Here is a 19,243-nt window from a genome sequence, read left to right as displayed (position 1 = left end):
TGAATGAATTTTCAATGGACTTTTTTCATTTGTTCTTCATTTTTCAGATGACACCAAGAAAAATTATTTATTTGGATTCAGTATATAAGTTTATTTAAATAATACAAAATTAAGCTTTTGTAGAAATTGATGTTTTCTGCATTAATAACGTTCATTTCACACGAAAAAGTTATAATCGTTCCAGCAATCAAATTTATTAAAAAACAATTTGAAAGACAAACACATGTTTCATTATGAAATTTTATTCTGACAGTATTACCTCTTTTTATCACTTACAAATTATTAATTCCCTAATGTTAATACGGGTCAGGTATGATTATTTTCGGGGAACGTCCTTCCATCATATCTCGCAGATTCACGGCGATTTCCTGGAATGATTAAAATAACAGACTTTATTAAAAATTCTGTCGACAATTCTACGACAATTGACACTTGTGTTGATATCTATCTTCCGCCCCAATGATTTCACGGAACACTGAGTATTGCGTATAAAATTCGTTACGTTTTTTATTACATGAATTTCGTATGTCTATTTAATTGGTAGTTCAATTGACCTTTCCTGATTGTTATTTACCTCCTCTCTCTGCGATCTCAGCCGATCGATTATTGCTTCATTGAAGTTGGGATCATTAGCTGGATCCTCGAGGTCGATCTCGTTGTATCTTTCGATGGGTGGAAATTCGGCGAGATATCCCTGTTTTATTGTCTCCAAGACGGAAGTTGAGTATGCCCCTGGGTATTTCAAGTCTATCGCCGTGAATGAGTCAGCTCCCGCCGGAATCAACAGGGCCTTATCTAAATCACTACAAATCCCTTTCCTGGAACATATTGAACCTTCCAATTTAACTCTATCAAGTTCGAAATCAAAAACAAAGTTGGTCGATGGAAAACCCCATTACGTCAAGGAATTGTTTTAAAGAATTACACTAATTTCTCCTTTGGAATATAGCGAAGGGATATTCCCAAATCATTTGTTAATTTTAAAATATCTCTCGTCACTAAAAAGAAAATGGAGATGGAGATGAGCAGATAATGCAGGTGGACCTTGAAGGCACAACTTAAAACAACTTGAAATGGAAAACTAAAGATAAAGTTTAAGCAATTATTTCTTGTTCTGTTCAACCACTTACACTGGATGATTGTTAAATCCATGCCAACTGAGTAAATCCTTCATTTTCCTGGCTAGTCCACTGTCCTTGGACGAATAATACTGAAGATCAGCTCCAAGACTGCAAGCAACTGCTCGGAGAGTTTTCCCAATCATTTGCTTCTTGCCCAAGTCATAATCCTTAAACTCATCGTATTTTCCTCCCACAATGCATAGTTTCATGGGAAATGGATCAATCTGCTTCTCTGTACACTTGCGGAAATCATTAATTCTCCGCTTCTTCATTTCCTCGATAGTTTCATCGCTGAAACTCATTTTCATAGCGCTTCGCGCAGCTGCCAAACTCTCCTCCAGGGTTGACCACAGAACATCTGGTAATGTCAGGTCAAGGATCACCATGAGGGTCGTGTGATGAGCTGAGTGAGTCACTGAAGCGCCAGTCATTGCAGCTGAGATTAGGGAGGATGCTAGGTGGCCAACTTCCCAGATGTGAACTACATCTCGCATCTTTTCTTTTGGAAAATTTAAAAAGAGAGTCAATATTACGAAAAGACAACATTTTCGGAGAAGTCACATATGAAAAAAAAAATCAGGATTGCATTTGTCTTTCGATTAGTGTTGAATTTGTTTTCTTGATCCAATCGAATACATTTTTTATCTAAATTATTGGTGTTTAGTTACCCCTGTGATGAATTGAACTGTTGAGATCAATTTAAAATATGGTAATTAGTCTTGTCTCCAACCCTCACCCTTGTCATAAAATTTTTTGCGGTCTTGCGACGAAAAATGCTGTTCGTCATGCAGTAGAAAAAAATTGCTGCATCCGCCGAAGCGGACAAGCCTTTTTATCGAGATATCTGGAGGTTTAGAACAAATGGAGATGCCATAGGGAAGGTTTCGATTTCTTATTTCAATCAATGTAATGGAAATTTTAATTTTCATTCGTTCAACTGACCAAACTCTTGCCAGCTTTTCTTCCGAATGAATAATCCATGGCCAGCGTTGGTTTAGGAGTTTCATCCTTCTCTAGAAATCTGTAGATCATCGTTGTTTTTCCCTGGGACATAAGCCATTCTTCAATTAATTTTATTTCAAAAGGAAAAATCCCATTTGTTTGCGCTGTTTGAATAAACCATTTAAAAAATAAGACTTGGGAACAATGAAACATTCAATAGAAATTAATTATTAGAACCCGGGACTTCATCCATTAAACCATTCATCCCCTGAAGCAATTTTTTCAGGAATAATATGAAAATTCAAAAGTTACTGGAAATATATAATATATAGTTTTAAATATATGGTCTTCCGTATGGAATATACTTTCTGGAATTAACTCACAACTCCTTTACTTCCAATAATAATAATAGAACGCTCTCGCGTGTCCTCTAAATCGTTTTTTTTCCTCTTCTCCTCGTCCATTGACATTTTCACAGCCGCGTCCCTCATACTCTGCCTGAAAAGCCCAAAAATATCCTCGTAATTAATTGGTTGGTGTTGTCAGTTGTTGTTACTTACGCACTGCCACTTTTCATTGTCGAAAATTCATGAATTAATGTCAATCCACGAGCATTCCCTGAGGTTATACTTCTGTTTATATTTCATGTAGCCATGGCAACAATCCCAAGGGGGCTGCGGTATTTTTCATTCCAGAGCTTCATCACATCTCTTGAATTTTAATAACATCAGTAGAATATTCTCATACTTCATTCGCCAGATTAAGGTGGTAACTAATGAAATTCACCAGCGAAAAATGTAATTAATCCGCGTCAATTAGACTGTTCTTCAGCAGCGAGTTTTTGTTGAACCTTTCCATGGTATCGTTTGATTAATCAAAAGTTTCGTAAAAAAAATTACGTTTTTGAATAGAAATTCTAATCGAGTTTTTTAATTTTTAGTGTCATGCTTATTGGAAGAATGGCGGTTAAATTTATTGAAGGAAATTGTTGCCTCGAAGTTGAAACAATAACTATTTACTGGAATAATGCAGTCTTTGAAAAATGAAAAGAGTGAAATTCCATAGGAAAGAGGCGGAAAATGGTTAAATAAATAAAACCACAATTTGTTCAGATATGATTACAGTATAATTGCGATATTCATTAGTATCTACATGTTCTTCTCGAAATAAATAAACAACATTTCATATTCACTCCATAATTTCGCACTCTCAGTTGCCCAAAAAGTTATATTGCATAACTTTGCACACCTCAGTAACTCCCGAAGCTCAAATAAGAAAGAACATGTGTTTAGTACACTCTAGCTGCTCCCCCATTGCATAAACATTATGTACAAATGTCGGACTAGAACACTGGAATGCAATTTCTCGAAATTAATTGATTCATTTTGATAACTATCTACTCCTTATTTCGTAAGCGGATTAATTTGTTCACTTTTTATTTCACATTCTTCCTTCCTTGGAGGTTTCCAAATTCACTCGTTCAATTTTATCCCCCATTGTTGTATTGAATAGAGTAAAGAGATCAGACATTAGGTATTTCCAAATTCATGGCACCGTTTTTGGTAAATAATTTGAAGGAATTCAATGGTAAAAATATGGAATTCAAAAATATTTCACAAATAAGTTTTAATTGTTCACCACGATTTTTTCTCTTATTGTAGTTTCTCGAGCACTTGGCAGTCAATGATACATTGAATGAAAATGCAAAGTAATTGCCGTATTATGATGATTATTAAAGATTGAATATTCGAACCAATTTATTTTCTATTTGATCTCAAGTGTATCTGAACTCTTGTTCTATTCAAACTTTATCAATCAATTGCAAACGTAATAACTTGTGATTGCAGTTGTATATTTGGATTAATATAAATTTGGCCAATGGAGTGTGGCAGTGTTTTCAGGTGTTTGAAAATCCAAAGAATCCCAATCGTCCTGATCGTGAAAAAAAACAATGAATCAATCAATATTACATCGATTACCAGTCGATGATGAACAAATGGCATTAGTCATCTCTTCCTGTGATGCCTCATAGCCTCTAGGAGACAGTAAACCACACGCTCTGCATGTTATCTAGACCAAATGTCAGACATCCACTCGTCATTCAGCTCGTCCGCTGGTAGTACCTTCAGATTCCTCAGTGCTTGAAGGTAAAAAGTTAACTCCGATGTCACTACACCATGTTGTGGTCCCCCATTGTTCACAATGTTCATTTTTACCAATTGTTCCCTGAGTTTTTCTTTGAATGATACATTCACTGTTCGATACAGCACTTGGACTTCAACCGGCGGCAGAATTCCTGAGACCGCTTCGTGTAGTTTTATCAAATGTCTGGAAATTGAAAGGTATGAAGAGTTAAAAAAAGGAACAATAATTATGTGCTAGAATAATAATTATGTATAATTTTGAAATAGTAGGTGACTTCATTCAACATTGAATTCAAACATGAAATTTTCTGAAATTGTTCTGCAAATTGAAATTCTACGAAGGTCTTTTGAAATTAACATAAGTCCAATTCATTGAGTACTGAATAGTCAATTTGCCTCGAGATATTCCTAAATGACTGTGAAGGTACTGGAGGTCTTGCATCCCAGCTAGAGATTTGTCCCCCCACGAGATTATCCACAATCGTGAGAATTTTTCCCTCAATCTCCCGAATGTGAGAACGCACATCTCTTTCAAGAGAATCGAGTAGCGCCACTCCTCCGGTGCCTCCTGATGAGCCCATGGCACTTCGATTCGCACTATGATTCGCTAATTCTAAAAAATAAAATATAAACATTAATTATAAGGAAAAAATTTTGACTTAAAACAACACAATAAAGAATAATTCCATTCAGAAGTAGCTCAACGTACTTCTACTATCGACCCATCAACAACACTTGAACTCACCTTGAAAATGTGCTTTAACAAACGGCATGAGCCACAACACAAGCTTCAGACTCCTGGCTGCAAGTACGAGAATCGTACTGGTAATAGTCTTTAACCCAGCGACATGCATAGCCCCAGCCCCGAGAACAAGCTGACAGCACCTCGAGTTATAGTGTCTCAAAAGCTCTGCCAGTTGTCTGCCGACAGCCCCGGAAAGTGCCTTCAGCTCCTCAGCAGTCCTACAGTACTCGTGAATCATCTGGATCAGCATCAACACCGTCCCCACAACCGCAAACTGCTCTTCCCCCACAAAAATACAGCTTCCAACTTCACCCTCTCCCGTATACACTTCCTCGGCCATTGGAAATCGTCGATTTTCGAAGACAAACGTGACAAGTCTCTGGAATTCCTTCGGCACTTCCGCCTGCTTCCATCGTTCCGACTCCAGTAGAAGTCCCAATTTGTTCTTTCTCTCATTGTGAAATCGTTGAACAAATTTGCTGGCTTGTGCCTTGAAGGCAGACCTCAACGCCGTGCACTGCTTCCCACATATTCCTTCACAAGTTTCAGTGAATCTCTCAACCATACCAGCGAGCTGACAGACCTGGGACGCAGTGGCCTTATCACTCAGCCAGGAACCCTTCTCACTCCAGCCCTCCCTCTCCCCTTTCCCCTCTGGTGTCCTCTCCCTATCAATCTGCCCCTTGTCAGCATCTCCTCCAGCTGCCAACAGGTTCCCCAACCGCTCGTGACAGTAGTCGCAGACAGATGTCAACATATCCGAGAGTTTGGTAATAACCCTCGAGTATTCTTCCGTTGTCAATCGTCTGTCCAAAATGAGATTATCTTCAGCAGGGCCTACTGACAGATCCACTGTGTCCTTCATGACTTCATAGACAGCTTTAACTCGATACAACAAATATGTCAGTGATTGGATGGTACTCTGGAGGAGTGCTAACCTTTCAGGAAGGGACAGTCCCCCCACCTCGAGGGCAGCTGCCTGCTGATCACTGCAGCAATCACTGGCAGCGAGTGCCTCGATCACCCTCTGCTTCGTCACAGCTCTGATTGTCGTTATGGCTTCCTCCTTGTAAGTGTCAACAAACTGAAAGTGCTTCTGTCGTAGGAGACCTGAAATTATCGAGACTAGTTTATCCCCATCGAGGACTGTTGTGTCAGATGTCAAAGGCCGATTCAAATCAGCTGTTGAGTATCTCTCGAATTCGGTGGAGAGCATTTTATCGACTAGTCTCTCCATTTCTGTCAGCTGTGAGCTCAAGTGCCTGAAGCTCTGAATGCCATTGAGCTCCTGGTGAAGGATCTCTTGGGTTGTTGAGATAAGGTCTAGGGCTGCCACGTAATCTGGGGTTGACAGGAGCAGCTGAATCATGGGCTGACTCTGGTGGACTGTCGCCATTAGCTTCAGCTTCTCGTGAACGAGCAGTCGATTGCAACGGGATCGCTCCAGTCGCAAAATGCTGAGGGAATCTTGGACAAGGGTCTTGTCAATCTGGTGGATGTTACTTCGAAGAGCTTTCAGGACTGTGATTGTCTGGGTTAACTGTTCCATCAAGGCATCGTGGGATGTCATGGCTATGAAAAACGCTTGGGATTTGGAGGCTACTTGCTCGGCTATTCTCACCTCGACGATATCGAGGTAGTGACTTAATTTCTCTTGTAGATTTTTCACGTGAGTCACTATGTTGGTCGACGGGTTCAGGAGACCTGATGTAGTGAATGGGAAGACTGTGCTGAATGTCGAGGGATGGGAGAGGTCTAACGAGGGGGTCAGGAAGATCTTTGGGATGCTTCCTAGGTCGAATTGAGAGGAACGCTCTGGAAATAAATTTTTAAACTTTAATTAGGACGAACGATAAACTCCAATCATTGCCAACATTTCCTTTATTTTAGCGTTAATTTGAAATGATTTTTTTAAAACTTCCTCGAGTAGTATCATCGAATTAAATTTCTGTCCCTTGAAAAGGCATAATGACATTAAGAACTAGCGTAAAAATTACCTAATGATTTTGCTGATTTTTTCAATGTAGAAAAATTCGATGTATCATTGTTGGGTGAATTAGGCCGTCCTCCACTGCTCCTCGAATGTTTCCTATATCTTCTAACAATCTTTTGCATGTAGCTATCAAAATGATGGATCGTGATATCGGGAAGATACGGACTTTTTGGAATATCAACTTTTTCAATAAATGCATCGCCCCATGTTTTCGTCAGAAAATTACTCTGCTTCCCTTTACGTGGATCATTGAGTACAGCTGGTAGATTCTGCACAGCTGAGTAGACAGTCCACTGTGACAGGGAATCGTTAATCTGGCCATTGGCTTTACGCTGCTGTTGGAGGGCAGCATGTTTTGTTGCATGCATTATGTAATCCTTGTCGGAGACACCTTCCAGGGGTAATGATGAACACACGTCGTTGTACCCATAACGACAGACGTAGGAACCACCTTCGATGGTACAGTGTTGCTCTCGCAAGTGCCTGAAATCAACAGGTCGGATTTTTCAATTTTTTGACACTTCTCAAATCAGCCAACTAAATTGTATGAGAGAAACTAGAAAAATATAATTTCCATTCAGTATGACCCAGAGGAAATTTAACAGGAAATAGCTACTTTATCAAATAGTTATTCATGATAAATAACTACTAGAACGTGCCGCAAAATCATGAATTTAGGGATCTTTTCAAATCTAATGAAAAAAACCAAATTATAAAGGTTAATTGGAATGGAAATATTGACTTTAAGATAAAACACTCATTTGAACCCTCATTTCCTCTTTGAAGAAATTTAAAAAATAATTAAATTGAGAACAAAGTTGGGATTGCTGATGGGATCTAGTTTTGTGAAATTTTCAATCTTGGATGAATCTATAAATTATTTAAACACCAGAGCTATTTCAAATGTACTTCGATTATGGAAAATTCACTGGACTTTTAATTCTTCTCCAGATGATGGCCCCAGAGTGCATGTAAATTTCAACAATTGAATTATTCAACTATTCAGCATTGTTCTGTTTCTTTATTACAACATCCCAAATTATTTTTATTGCCTCGAATCCAAAGATGAAAAGAATGAAATTCGGCGTGATGATGGAAAAAAGAAAAGGTTCGATTGAATTTTCAATCTGAGTCTATGAATGCGAGAGAAGAACAGCAAATACTTTCATTTCATGAATTACTTTCCCTAAGTTCGGTGAAGGATTTTAGGTTATGAGAACTCGTCAAGAGTGATTGTAGAACCCAAGATCGAAAACTCAATCATTGCCATATTTTTTTGAAGCGCAATGATGTAGCTTGTTATGAAGTTGTTTGACATATGTATGCAATGGCCCACCTAACGAAATCCTGAATACGCTTGAAGGTTAGGTGTGAGCAATATTCACATATAATAGTGGCGATTGTCTCCGGTGTTTTCACTATTTTTGCCATATCTCAAGGATCCTCACCACAATATACTTCTTCAACTCATTTGGTGTAAGAATTATTTTTCACTCAATTTACATTTTAGTAATAGGGTGCGATAAGCACACGTATGTTCAGATTATCTGATGTGTGCACATGACCAATACATGCACAAGTGAATGGAAACGTCACCTGGGTGCGTTGGCACCTCATGGCCGACTGATGGTAATTACAGCATCTGGCTCACGACACGATTCGGGTCATAAAACCCTTCGGTTTTATGAGTCTCACCCAAAAAACAAATTTTCTATTCTGGCGCATTTATTAGACATTTTCCCTTAAATTTTCGTAGGTCTTTTCCAGAATTTGTAATATTCAATTTAAAATGCCACAAAAAATCAATGGAATTCAATTTTCTGTACAATTTGCTCCGTTAGAATATTATTTTGTAATCTATGAGAACCAAAATTTTACGTTCGCCAGTATATTTTGCTTAAACCTAAATATAGAATTTTTTCACGGTTCATAAAATTCTGATCCTGTTATAGTAGAAATCACCTGCGATTCGGAAAGAAAAATGTACGTTACAAGATATTACTCTTGTATCGTACTCCTTAAATAATTTACAATATATAATAATTTATAATTTTCTCTCAAAAAAAAAATCTATCAAAAATAGAAAAAGCAGTGCTCTAAAAAACCTGAAAAAAATATCACAACAGTGAATTATTATTGGCATCGTCATAGGGATCGGCACCAGTGACGGTTAATATCGGTGGATTTGAGAAAAAATTTTCACGGTCCTGTCGAAATTGAAAATTTTGTTGGTGATATCTTTGAGTCTCCAAAGCTATCAATTTCTGTCGTTTCTCTTCCATGAGTCTATCACGATGTTTGTGGATAAAATCGTAGATGTTCGGAAGGCCCATTATGACACAGGCGGCGAGTCCCGAACGGAAGAAATTCATGTCAGTGGCTTTGTACCTGCAGATATTCGTGCAATTCGTCGTTAGTGTAGGGAAAACTGTAAAAATGACAGATGAAAAATGTAAATATCACCATTCGTTGGTCCTCTCGTCGTAACATTCAACAAGAAACAGTGAATGCAGGCCGTTGTACCCGCCGATAGCAAAAATCATATCATCAATCACTGCAATTGCAAAATTACTCCTGGGATTGTACATTTCAGGAATATATTGCCACCTGTTGGTACTGGGATTGTATTTTTCTCCGCACTTTTTTCTCGCATGTCCAGCAAAGCCTCCTTAATTAATATAATTATATACATTCATCAAAATGGATGGAGAGTTGGTAAGATTCACCCCTAATTTCATTTCACCAGAGAAAACTTGGGCTTTGATCACCTCCGTGGGGATTGTCCCTCTTACCTATAGCATAAACATGGTCGTGGTATGAAATACAAGAGGCTCCACACCTGCGTGACCTCATCGACGCTATCATAGTCCACTGATCAGTATCAGGATTGTAAACTTCAGCTGTGCTCAGGCACTCGTGTCCATTGAACCCTCCCACGATGTAAATTTTATCTATCGCCAAAAAACCGGAAAAAATTGAGTTGCAGGACAATTGCAAATACGTCATCAATGCAGGTACCAGAAAACAGAAAAATCTATCGAATGAGCTGGAAAATTCTAGTGAATTTTTGTGATCACATTTTCCAACTCATTCACGCATTTCAATGAGACTCGAAAAAATAATTTAACTGTTTAAAGTTGTAGCACTCCCGTCAGATCTCTGTCGATTCATGGAGGCAATGAGTGACCACTGGTTCTCCTTGTAATTGTATCTCTCCACACTATTGAGCCGACGGTGTCCGTTGTAGCCGCCAATTGCATAAATCATGTCATTCAGAACAGCGACACTGACGTAACATCTTCTAGAGTTCATAGGGGCAACTTCCCTCCAGGTTTTCGTAACAGCATTGAAGCACCGACAACTGCTGAAGTAGACTTTAGCTTCTATGTTCGTTCCACTGGCATTGTCGAAGCCACCAATGACGTAAATATTGAAGCCAATTGCTGCTAATCCGTGATAGGCACGACCTCCAATTGGATCCATCTCAGCTAACTTGAAAAAGGAATGTAATTTCATTTACGGTGTGTTCAATGTGTGCCATTAAATGAATAGATTTTTATCAATGATGACACCCACTGGAATCCAGCGATCGGCCCTGGTATCATAAGTCTCTATAGCAGAAGTGGTTTTGTTAGCCCTCCATCCTCCAATAGCGAACAAGATCTCATGAGGAACCCTCGGTCTTGCAATCTCCGGAGTGGCCAGCTGTCCATCCTTCTGGGTAATCATCTCCAGATCGTAGAGAAACGTGAGGGTCTCGATGATGATCGGTCGACATGACTCGACCCCAGCTACGTAATGATGCTCCTTCACTCTTTCCAGAAAGTACTGGGTGTCCAACAAGCCCAGCCTGATAGTCTTCAAGAGCTCTGCAATGTACTGCCTTCTCTCCTCAGGATTGTGATCAATCCACTTCACCACCAATTCCCACACGACATCCTCGCTCTTAACGTTTAGCTCATCAGCCCCCACTAATGGCAAAAGTTTGTCAATCGACAGCTTGAGGATGTCTTCATTCCTCTGAGCAATATCAACGAAGTTTTCCATCATGAATCTGTGTGCATCACGTTCCAATTCAGTGCAGAAGTGCTCTTTACCGAATATCATTACGGATATGCAGTTCTCGGGGGTCAGGTTCTTCTTCACGTACGCACAGCAGAGCTTGGTTATGCCTGATATGCAGAGGTAGTTGGATGTTATCAGAAGTTCGCAGACGTTGTCGTGAGTTACTTCCAAGGAGCGCAGGTAGGCGTATTTTAGGATGAGTTCCATTATCTCGGAGGTGACACCCGGAAGATGAACTTCCGTTTTTTCATCGGTGTAGAACGATGTGGTGAACAGAGTCCTGAATTTTCGGTCAGAGGGACAATGAAACAATGGGTAACGTTTCTGTTAGTATTTAAATGATAAATCATAATTTATAAATAATTAGAACAAAATGAAACATTGGGCGGAGAAGAAAAAAAACAAAAATTCTTTGCAATTCACTAGAAACAAAAATTAATGGAATGTTGTTTTTATTTCTAGAAAAATCGAAGATTGGGGAATGATGAGAACCTGAAGTAATTGCTGCATGCTGATAGTATAGCTCGATGAATTGAAAAGACTCCGCCGTCTTCGAGATGCACGACAGCGTCACAGAATAAATTATTCTCTCTTAAATCGTAAAAAGATTGCATAGCTTGAGTACTCATGCAACGTCCACCGTATTCAAGGACCATCCCCTCGTCATTATCACCAGTTCCATCCTTGCTCTTTACACTGGAATTAATCTCCATCTTTTATGCAAGAAAAAGCCCAATTTGAAGCCCTAGAGTCCCGATATCTTGTATTTTTTATTTTTCATTTTCTCCTCTTCAATTTCTTCTCTCTTTTGCTGTAATTTTACACTTCTTCGGCGTTGAACATACAGGTGGGGTTAAACTTGAAATTTTTCGGATACCTTTTGGTTAACGAGAGAATGAGAAGATAGGGTTGAAACGGTTGATGTAGTAACGCGCAGTAACAAAAGACAATAATCAGTCAACTGGGAAAATATTCAGGTACTAATTTATTGGGGTGGGGGTGGTGACAGAACATTATGGTATTTAACTGTCAATCATCGCGGGGATTATTTTGCAGGTCCTATCCATAAACAAATGACGTTTATATTTTTCAATTCAATTTCTCAAACTGATTTCGTAATTAGTGAGGGAAAGTTGAGCTCTCAAATGGTTTCTCAATATTTATCTGATCGATGCAACTAGCAAAAAATCAGCGACTCCAATAAAAAATCCCAAGATGATAAAAAATTCTCATGAATGTAACCGTTTTTTCTATCATATGTTGTAATGGGAAGACATTACTTTAGTTTTAAAATTAAGGGACCTGAAGAAGCGAGATACTGTTTACAAAATCGTTTATTTTAGAAATGAGATTCTAAAAAATTTTAGAGGTGTTCAAAGGTAGGAGAGTGATTTGGAACAGGGGCTATGTGAGAGTTCCTCTAGGGAACAGAAAAATGGTGGAAATGAGGAGATTGAGGCGTGAGAGTTCTGAGAGCGCCCAATATCGGGGGTCCATCTAAATATTGGAAATTAAGGAGAATGCGGACTTATTTGGTTTTAATGGAGAATATGTTTGAGGATTTGCAGGATTTCTGCATATGGGAAACGAGGAGATCAGGAAGGTACACAACACACATTTCCTACTTATTTCAGAATATTTCACCCGATCCCTCGGTAACTGCCTCAAAGTACCCCCGGGGAACGAGCCCCCTACACTTCCCGGGGCGAACAGAAATAAACTCATGATCCGGTTTAATCTCAGCACAATTTTTATTACAAAAAGACATTCGCACATAAATAGATCACCGTAAAGAGGCCTCACTAAGAAGCACTATCCGACTCGACAATGCCACCCTTTCCCCCGCCGCCGCCTTCCTCAGCAACAGCAGCAGAATTACCTCTGGCAATCGCCAGGAAGAACGAATTAGCATAGGCATCACCAGTCCACATATTAACAAAAGTGTTCCATTTATTGCTGACACTCTCCTGTGTCTCCTGGACGACGCTGATCCCCAGGCCCACACTCTCCTCCTTCTTGTGTCCGTCCTCCTGACCGCACAGTCTGAAGGTCCAATGGACAACAGCAAAAGTTGCTGCATTTGTTGGAAAGGCCCGAAGGATGGTAGAGTTGAGGCCCTTGAAGAGGCAGGAGATGCCCTCGTCTCTGACAGACTTCTTCAGGCAATCGATACTCCCCAGGAATTTTCCATGAACGTCCGCCTGGAGTCTAGACTTTATAACATCAATTGGATAAGTGAAGATCCACGAGGCTGTCCCAGCAAGACCACCAGCGATGAGCATTGTCCCGGTGGACGTTGGTACTGTTGATTCAGTCCTTGTGAGTGCCTCGTACGTCAAAAAATAAATTCCGTAACCCGGGGCTTCTCGGAGTGCTGTAATCCCAAGACCTCGAAAGATACCCGCGAGTCCTGCTGCCCTGTAGATGTCCTTGAGACACTGAATCGGTCCTGAGTACTGGCTGGGTCCTGTCGATCGCAACTGCATTCGAATTTTTGCGAGTTCTAGGGGAGCTGCTACGGGAGACTGTGCTAGACCTGCTGCAGCACCTGCCAGGAAGTGGGTGGAGAGGTCGTCCGGATTTGAGGACTGACGCTGAGCTTCACCGTAGGCACCAAAGATTAGGGCGTTTATGAAGGTCACACCTGCCATTGGGGAGGACATTCCGCGGTATAGACCTGTGATCTGGAATTTTTTATTCATTTATTTACCTGAATGGTGGGAGAAGCCCATATCATTCAGTAGATAATTCTAGGAAAATTCAATAGGATCCATGTAGGTAATAGTGGAATAATACGAGAATTTGGTATATTTTGGTGTTGGATTGTTATAGAAAATTAATTTTCCAGGTATTGATGAAGACACTGAGGATAAAAAAGGTTTCTCACCGATTCCTTTGCCAGAATTGACCGGAAACAGTGCCATGTCCCTCTGAATCGAGGGTTTTTGCTGTCTTGCGTTTGAATATGAACTTTTATTGTATCCAAAGGATATCCCACCACAAGACCGGCGCACCCTGAAAATGTATTTTTTCAATATTAATAGAGAATTCGACTTGTTTGATTAATTGTTGTGGATTGTTGGATGTTCACAGACGTCGAAAATGACAACGACAGACCCCCAGGGCCCCATAATTTGTTAACTGCGAAATTTTCAAACAAAATTTTCGAAAAAAATATGTGTATTAGCAGTTATGGGCCTCAGGAGGATTTTTATGATTGAAGCGCACTATTACTAATCAATTTGATTAGAGGAAAACTTCAATCGTTCGTAAGTAGTGGCTTTAGATCGCATTTTATATGTTTAGAGAGTTTTTATCTCTAGACCTTTAACTCGACATGGACAAATGCCCGCCCGCGTGAACTTTTGATAAAACCCTTTGCCATTAGGTAACTACGATTATCTTTGGATTGGCTAATGCGGGGAAATTATGACATCGCCAATGATTTATTGATAGCACAGCACAATGGTTTTTCCTCGTGATATTGAAAACAGACATTCGCTGTTTCCTGAAAAATTATGAAAAACGTAACAGATAACGAAGAAACTTGATAAATCAGTCTAATGTATCTTCGGGCGAGAAAATTCCTTTGAATTGATATTGAACTTCCTTCGGAAATTTCTCGAGTTTGGTCCTGATTATGTTGACTTAATTCACCGTTACTTTTCCTGTTGTTGTTCAAGAAGATCTGACCTTTCTATGTGGCCTTCATTATTCTAGTGCCCAGGAAGGCAATTGACTGGTAGTAAAGTGGACCATTTTTTTTTTAATATTCGGTAAATTTGAATTTTATCGCTGCTATTGGCTGGAAAGGATGTTTGCCTGGTGATAAGGATAAGGAAAGGCTCGACTTTGTTGATTTGAACCCTCAATATATTTACGATTTACTTGGCGCCACTTCTGGTCAAATCAATGATTAGTTATTTGACTAATATTATCTAGCGACGTTATTCTACGCATTACAAAAATGAAGAGAAAAAGGTCGATTTAGTAGATAACTCTACTGGAGTTAACATTCTACTGGAGTCAACTTCCTTGTAGTCGTCTTTCTACCAAAAAAGTTAATAGAATTCGATTTTTTATGCAAGTTTTTGGCTCTATATTTTGCTTTGTTTTTCATTATTATTTTGTTGAGTTTTTCTATAATTTTTTCTTATGGACGAAGTACTGATAAAACTTTTAGTCAATAATTTGAGCAGTGGGTTCTGCAAAAACAAATTATTCCTCATTACCTCCAAAACAACCGGCAGCGAAGTCAAGTGCCATTGTGGTGTATTTACACTTCCAAAAAACGTCAAGCAACTACGTGATTTTCTCCTCAAAAATGACTCTTTAAGTTTGACAGTTACGTTTAAACATGATTTACAGTAGTGTCCGGAATCCATGAAAGTGACTGAGAAAATTAATGTAAAAATTTGTTGCTTTGTTTAATGAATCCGATCAAGTTGGAGCCGATCAACTGTCGAACACTCGAACGATTACGAGAGGAAATTCACTAATGAAAAATGGTCACTGGTGTTCAAGTAGTACAAAATCATTGTTGCCCGAATGGATTGTTGAAAAAAAATTGTTAAAGTGCCAATTATTATTTGTAGGAACACAAACTGGACTAAACCATGGCGTTTCTAGTTGAGTACTGATCCTCAAGCTTGAGTTGGTGCTTTCCAATGATTCCGGGGAGCAAAGATCATTGAATTTATCGTTAAGACCAGTAGAAAAAAAATGCTCAATGTTGAAGAAGAGAAAAAGGCGACGCCTCTGGCGCTAATCGCACCCGTACAGGGTAAAATTGATGTCTCAAGTTTTCCGTAGGCACAGCAGGTCAAAAGGGCAGATGATAACAAAATCATCGCGGCCGAATGAATTTCATTATTCTCTCGTGTTCTTTTTTATTTATTCGATTATTTTTTTTAATGGAGAATACAATCGCAGATTCATGCAAAACATTGTTGATTGTCAATATTTTGGTGACGTACGATCAGGGAGAGTGTTATATTTTTGGATAATGATTATTAATGTTGGCCTTGGAAATTGCAATTACTTTTGTAGAGCATTAGAGAGTGATTAGACTTAATTGATTTATGCCATTGGATTTCACGTTATTTTGCTCCCAATTTACAAATAGATCAATCGATCGATCCGAATTTTCAAATGAGATATAATCCTCCATCACTGAGAAGCATTGCAATCGCGAATTTATTAAATGAAAGGCAATATGCGAAAAATGAAAAAACTTTGCAATTTTGAAATCAATTTTATTGAAAATTCACTACTTGTAACATTTGAAAAAAATTTATGTGAACCTCTATTTTGGAAATTCTAGTCTTCCCAACACTTTTAGTAATCTTTTGATTATTTTTTTCAATTTTCCAGACACTAATGAAACACTTTAAAACAATTCCCGTTGCTGAGAAAGAGGCCCTGAGTATTTTCTTCTACATTGTCAAAACAAATGCCAAAAAACTCGACCAGAAAAATGGCCTCAATAATAACGCAACGTAACCAATACTCTCAGTGTTACAATTAAATTCATCCCCATCAATAACATAATTATTAAGATTTTTATTATAATTTTAACGTTAATTTTTTCGTCTTCTTCCTCGGGGAGGTGACAACTGAATCATGTATGAATGATTATACAAAAAAAAAATTGTGAATTTATTTGAAAGAATTTTTTAAATTGTTGATAGACGGCAGTATATTTTATAAGAATTAATTATTTATATTTATATTATATTTTATTATAATATTTATATTATATTATATTATTTATTTATATTAATTATTTTATAGAATAAATTATTTATTGGACACTCTTTCTTTACTCGTCTTTTGATATTTTTTCATCAGCGTAAATCACTCGTTGAGACTGTGCACGTGGTCTCCTCTTCACTGTCACTCAGTTCTAGATGAATGAAAAATAAGAAAATTTATTTGAGAATAATTGAATAAATCTTTTTACGAAAAATTGTAAAACCATTGATTACCTATGTTATCCAAAACCTTCTTCTCCGGTTTCTGGACTTTTATGAGCTCAATTTCTCCAGAATCATCATCATCATCGTCATCCTCCATGGCTTCAGGGTCTGAGGAGTCCCATGTGCTCTTCCCTCCTTCTCCAACAGCTAAATTACTAATTGTTATCAATTCTGCTGACCCCTTACCCACTCCGGCAATCTTAATGTCCTGCTCGTCCTTCATCTCGATGTCCAAAGAATCTTCGAGTTCCTCTTTAGCATTGTTTGTCGATTGCCATTTGGAGAGTCGTATGTGGATCCTCTCGGCCATCATTGAGGTGATTTTGTCGACTGCAATAGCGTCTTTGAACCTAAAAGCCTTCGCTGCTTCTTTTTTGTACCTGGGAATATTTTAAATGTGACAAGCATTTAATTGAATGCATTTTTTTTGGGTGGAGTCGTTTCATGACTTTTACCTGGATTCGACGTCTATCTTGACCGTTTCCTTAATTTGTCTCACCAAATTAGTCGCATAATTGACAGCATCTTTCATTGCGAGAGACAGGACATCAGTGGATACTCTGCTGATTGATGTGTGATCGAAATGCAGACAACAGAGTTCTCTGTAGGCGTTTAAGCCCATGGTCAGCTGAGTCACCCCCAGTCTTTCCTCTACATATGAAGGATCCATTACAGTCGTTCCACTGAGAGTATAAGATGAAAAAAAAAAATTCATAATAGAAAATATTAATTTTATTTGGTAAATTAAAAATCCAAAATTAAAGTAGAAAATCGAATATGGAAAATTCATAAACGACAAAAAAAACTCACTTCTCAAACGTTGTAAATGAGACACAGATTGGTTGATGGAATAGAGTCACAGGCAGAGGATCCTTTTCAGCGAATGAGTGGATAATGACTTCATCTCCAGTGGAAGTGACATCCGGTCTGTGGAAATGGAGCAGAGCAGCTAGGGTAGCAATACTAGCGCAATCCACAAGATTGCCATCATGATTGATCACATTGATATCCACTCTGAGGTTCCACACTTTCTTGTCAGCCACAATGCAGAGGGACTCTAGGTCAAGGCACCTCGAATCCTTGAAGCATTTCTCCAACTGTCTGGTGAGAAGAACCGCCGTCTCTGACTGTCTTCCAGCTTCGAAATAAGGAGCTGCCAGAGGTGTTAATTCGACGTTTATGTGCACCATTCCCTCGTTGGGTCTGGACACTTTTGGAGGCTGAACGTCGCATGATACATTTGCTAGTACTTGGGTATGGCCTAGGGCTGTGAGACACCTGCCCCAGGTCCCTCCAAAGTGCAATTTCACCTTTCTACCTTCGAATATTCGTCTACCATCGAGTCTCTGGAATAAAATTAATAGACAATAGGCAAAATATATTTTGTCCTAAGGACTTAAAGAATTAAGGTTAATAAACAAGTTACAAGTCATTTGGTCAATGGAAATTGTGGGACGATTCATCTTATATTGAATTCAATTATTACTCACTATTTCCTGCTCCACTGAACTATTAATGAATTCCCTCTCACATCTCGCTAAAGGAATTTCTCTCATCTTTGACAAAATATTCTCACCCTATTTTAATTACTAAAATATACTAATTAGGAATTGGAGGTTGAAGGTTCAGGCTGAACTCTGGAGTGTATAATTATTACTATCAACACAGGACACGTTGCCGAATATGAGGTTATGTCCGCACGTGACTGAAAACAAAAAAGTTGTGGAGTGGTGGGGACGAAACGCTCATGAAGAGAAGACGGGGGGAAGAAAAGAAAAAGGGGGGGAAGGGGGGCGATTCCTGGAATAAATTCGCCAATCGTGCCCACTTACTACTATTGTATATTCCTTTCTTCCCTTCATGTTGCTTTAAAAAAAAATCAAGTGGAGATTGAAAAACAGAAAAAATTGATGGTTGGATCGAAGTTTTCTGAAAATTGGTTTTTGTACATTTCTATAGGGGGAGGGAGAGCATCAAGGACTTTTCTCAGAATATAGAGACACGTAAAATGTTTTGGAATTTTATGATCGACTGGCGGGGGTGGGCCGGAGAAAATAAAAAAATTAATTCTCTCCTATCTCTGGAGATTGTGGGGGTGGAACTGGATGGTTGAGACTTGTATCACTAGGGAGAGGTACTTTACGGGGGATTCGCAGGATGAAACAGTGATCTCTGCTTCTTGGTGGGAATCGAAAAGAACTTTCAATTGAATTACAATGAAAATCCATGTATTATCATATTTATGTTTATTAAAT

General features: G+C 38.8%; 5 protein-coding genes and 1 long non-coding RNA gene across 13 annotated transcripts; 1 reads left to right on the top strand and 5 right to left on the bottom strand.

Moving 5' to 3' along the window:
- Positions 1-19: 19 nt before the first annotated feature.
- LOC135165420 (cytoplasmic dynein 2 light intermediate chain 1) lies at positions 20-2,772 on the bottom strand. 3 transcript variants are annotated; one of them, XM_064126692.1, is made up of 6 exons: positions 2,624-2,772; positions 2,447-2,561; positions 2,064-2,165; positions 1,131-1,615; positions 575-818; positions 22-368 (listed from the first exon to the last, which is right to left on the bottom strand). In XM_064126692.1, the coding sequence occupies exons 1-6, from the start codon at positions 2,638-2,640 to the stop codon at positions 297-299; spliced, it is 1,035 nt and encodes a 344-aa protein (XP_063982762.1). In that variant the 5' UTR covers positions 2,641-2,772; the 3' UTR covers positions 22-296. The 3 variants fall into 3 exon arrangements, with proteins under 3 accessions (XP_063982764.1, XP_063982762.1, XP_063982763.1); XM_064126694.1 differs by lacking the exons at positions 2,064-2,165; positions 2,447-2,561; positions 2,624-2,772 and adding an exon at positions 1,858-2,057 and having other exon boundaries at positions 20-368; XM_064126693.1 differs by lacking the exons at positions 2,064-2,165; positions 2,447-2,561; positions 2,624-2,772 and adding an exon at positions 1,858-2,057 and having other exon boundaries at positions 1,131-1,620.
- A 394-nt stretch (positions 2,773-3,166) lies between these two features.
- On the bottom strand, positions 3,167-8,529 carry LOC135165412 (vacuolar protein sorting-associated protein 54). 2 transcript variants are annotated; one of them, XM_064126676.1, is made up of 5 exons: positions 8,282-8,529; positions 6,950-7,428; positions 4,953-6,767; positions 4,604-4,820; positions 3,167-4,391 (listed from the first exon to the last, which is right to left on the bottom strand). In XM_064126676.1, the coding sequence occupies exons 1-5, from the start codon at positions 8,374-8,376 to the stop codon at positions 4,130-4,132; spliced, it is 2,868 nt and encodes a 955-aa protein (XP_063982746.1). In that variant the 5' UTR covers positions 8,377-8,529; the 3' UTR covers positions 3,167-4,129. The 2 variants fall into 2 exon arrangements, with proteins under 2 accessions (XP_063982746.1, XP_063982747.1); XM_064126677.1 differs by having other exon boundaries at positions 8,394-8,513.
- Positions 8,530-9,062: 533 nt separating this feature from the next.
- LOC135165413 (kelch-like protein 10) lies at positions 9,063-11,723 on the bottom strand. Its single transcript, XM_064126678.1, has 6 exons — positions 11,503-11,723; positions 10,522-11,290; positions 10,074-10,437; positions 9,738-9,896; positions 9,409-9,613; positions 9,063-9,333 (listed from the first exon to the last, which is right to left on the bottom strand). The coding sequence occupies exons 1-6, from the start codon at positions 11,721-11,723 to the stop codon at positions 9,063-9,065; spliced, it is 1,989 nt and encodes a 662-aa protein (XP_063982748.1).
- On the top strand, positions 9,541-14,032 carry LOC135165422 (uncharacterized). 5 transcript variants are annotated; one of them, XR_010299513.1, is made up of 5 exons: positions 9,541-9,660; positions 9,744-9,959; positions 10,083-11,325; positions 11,473-13,784; positions 13,859-14,032. It is a non-coding gene; the product is annotated as an uncharacterized LOC135165422 (long non-coding RNA). The 5 variants fall into 5 exon arrangements; XR_010299516.1 differs by lacking the exon at positions 9,541-9,660 and having other exon boundaries at positions 9,672-9,959; positions 10,083-10,693; positions 10,768-11,325; XR_010299515.1 differs by lacking the exon at positions 9,541-9,660 and having other exon boundaries at positions 9,671-9,959; positions 11,473-13,788.
- Positions 12,743-15,385, bottom strand: LOC135165418 (mitochondrial basic amino acids transporter-like). The gene is made up of 3 exons (XM_064126686.1): positions 15,243-15,385; positions 13,898-14,025; positions 12,743-13,694 (listed from the first exon to the last, which is right to left on the bottom strand). Exons 1-3 carry the CDS (start codon positions 15,274-15,276, stop codon positions 12,813-12,815), a joined length of 1,044 nt encoding a protein of 347 aa, XP_063982756.1. The 5' UTR covers positions 15,277-15,385; the 3' UTR covers positions 12,743-12,812.
- A 1,215-nt stretch (positions 15,386-16,600) lies between these two features.
- Positions 16,601-18,704, bottom strand: LOC135165417 (uncharacterized). The gene is made up of 5 exons (XM_064126685.1): positions 18,479-18,704; positions 17,799-18,334; positions 17,444-17,671; positions 16,998-17,368; positions 16,601-16,915 (listed from the first exon to the last, which is right to left on the bottom strand). Exons 1-5 carry the CDS (start codon positions 18,542-18,544, stop codon positions 16,857-16,859), a joined length of 1,260 nt encoding a protein of 419 aa, XP_063982755.1. The 5' UTR covers positions 18,545-18,704; the 3' UTR covers positions 16,601-16,856.
- Positions 18,705-19,243: the final 539 nt, after the last annotated feature.

This window comes from Diachasmimorpha longicaudata, chromosome 8 (genome assembly GCF_034640455.1).
Source record: "Diachasmimorpha longicaudata isolate KC_UGA_2023 chromosome 8, iyDiaLong2, whole genome shotgun sequence".
Classification (NCBI taxonomy): domain Eukaryota; kingdom Metazoa; phylum Arthropoda; class Insecta; order Hymenoptera; family Braconidae; genus Diachasmimorpha; species Diachasmimorpha longicaudata.
This window is presented reverse-complemented; position numbering and strand designations above follow the sequence as displayed.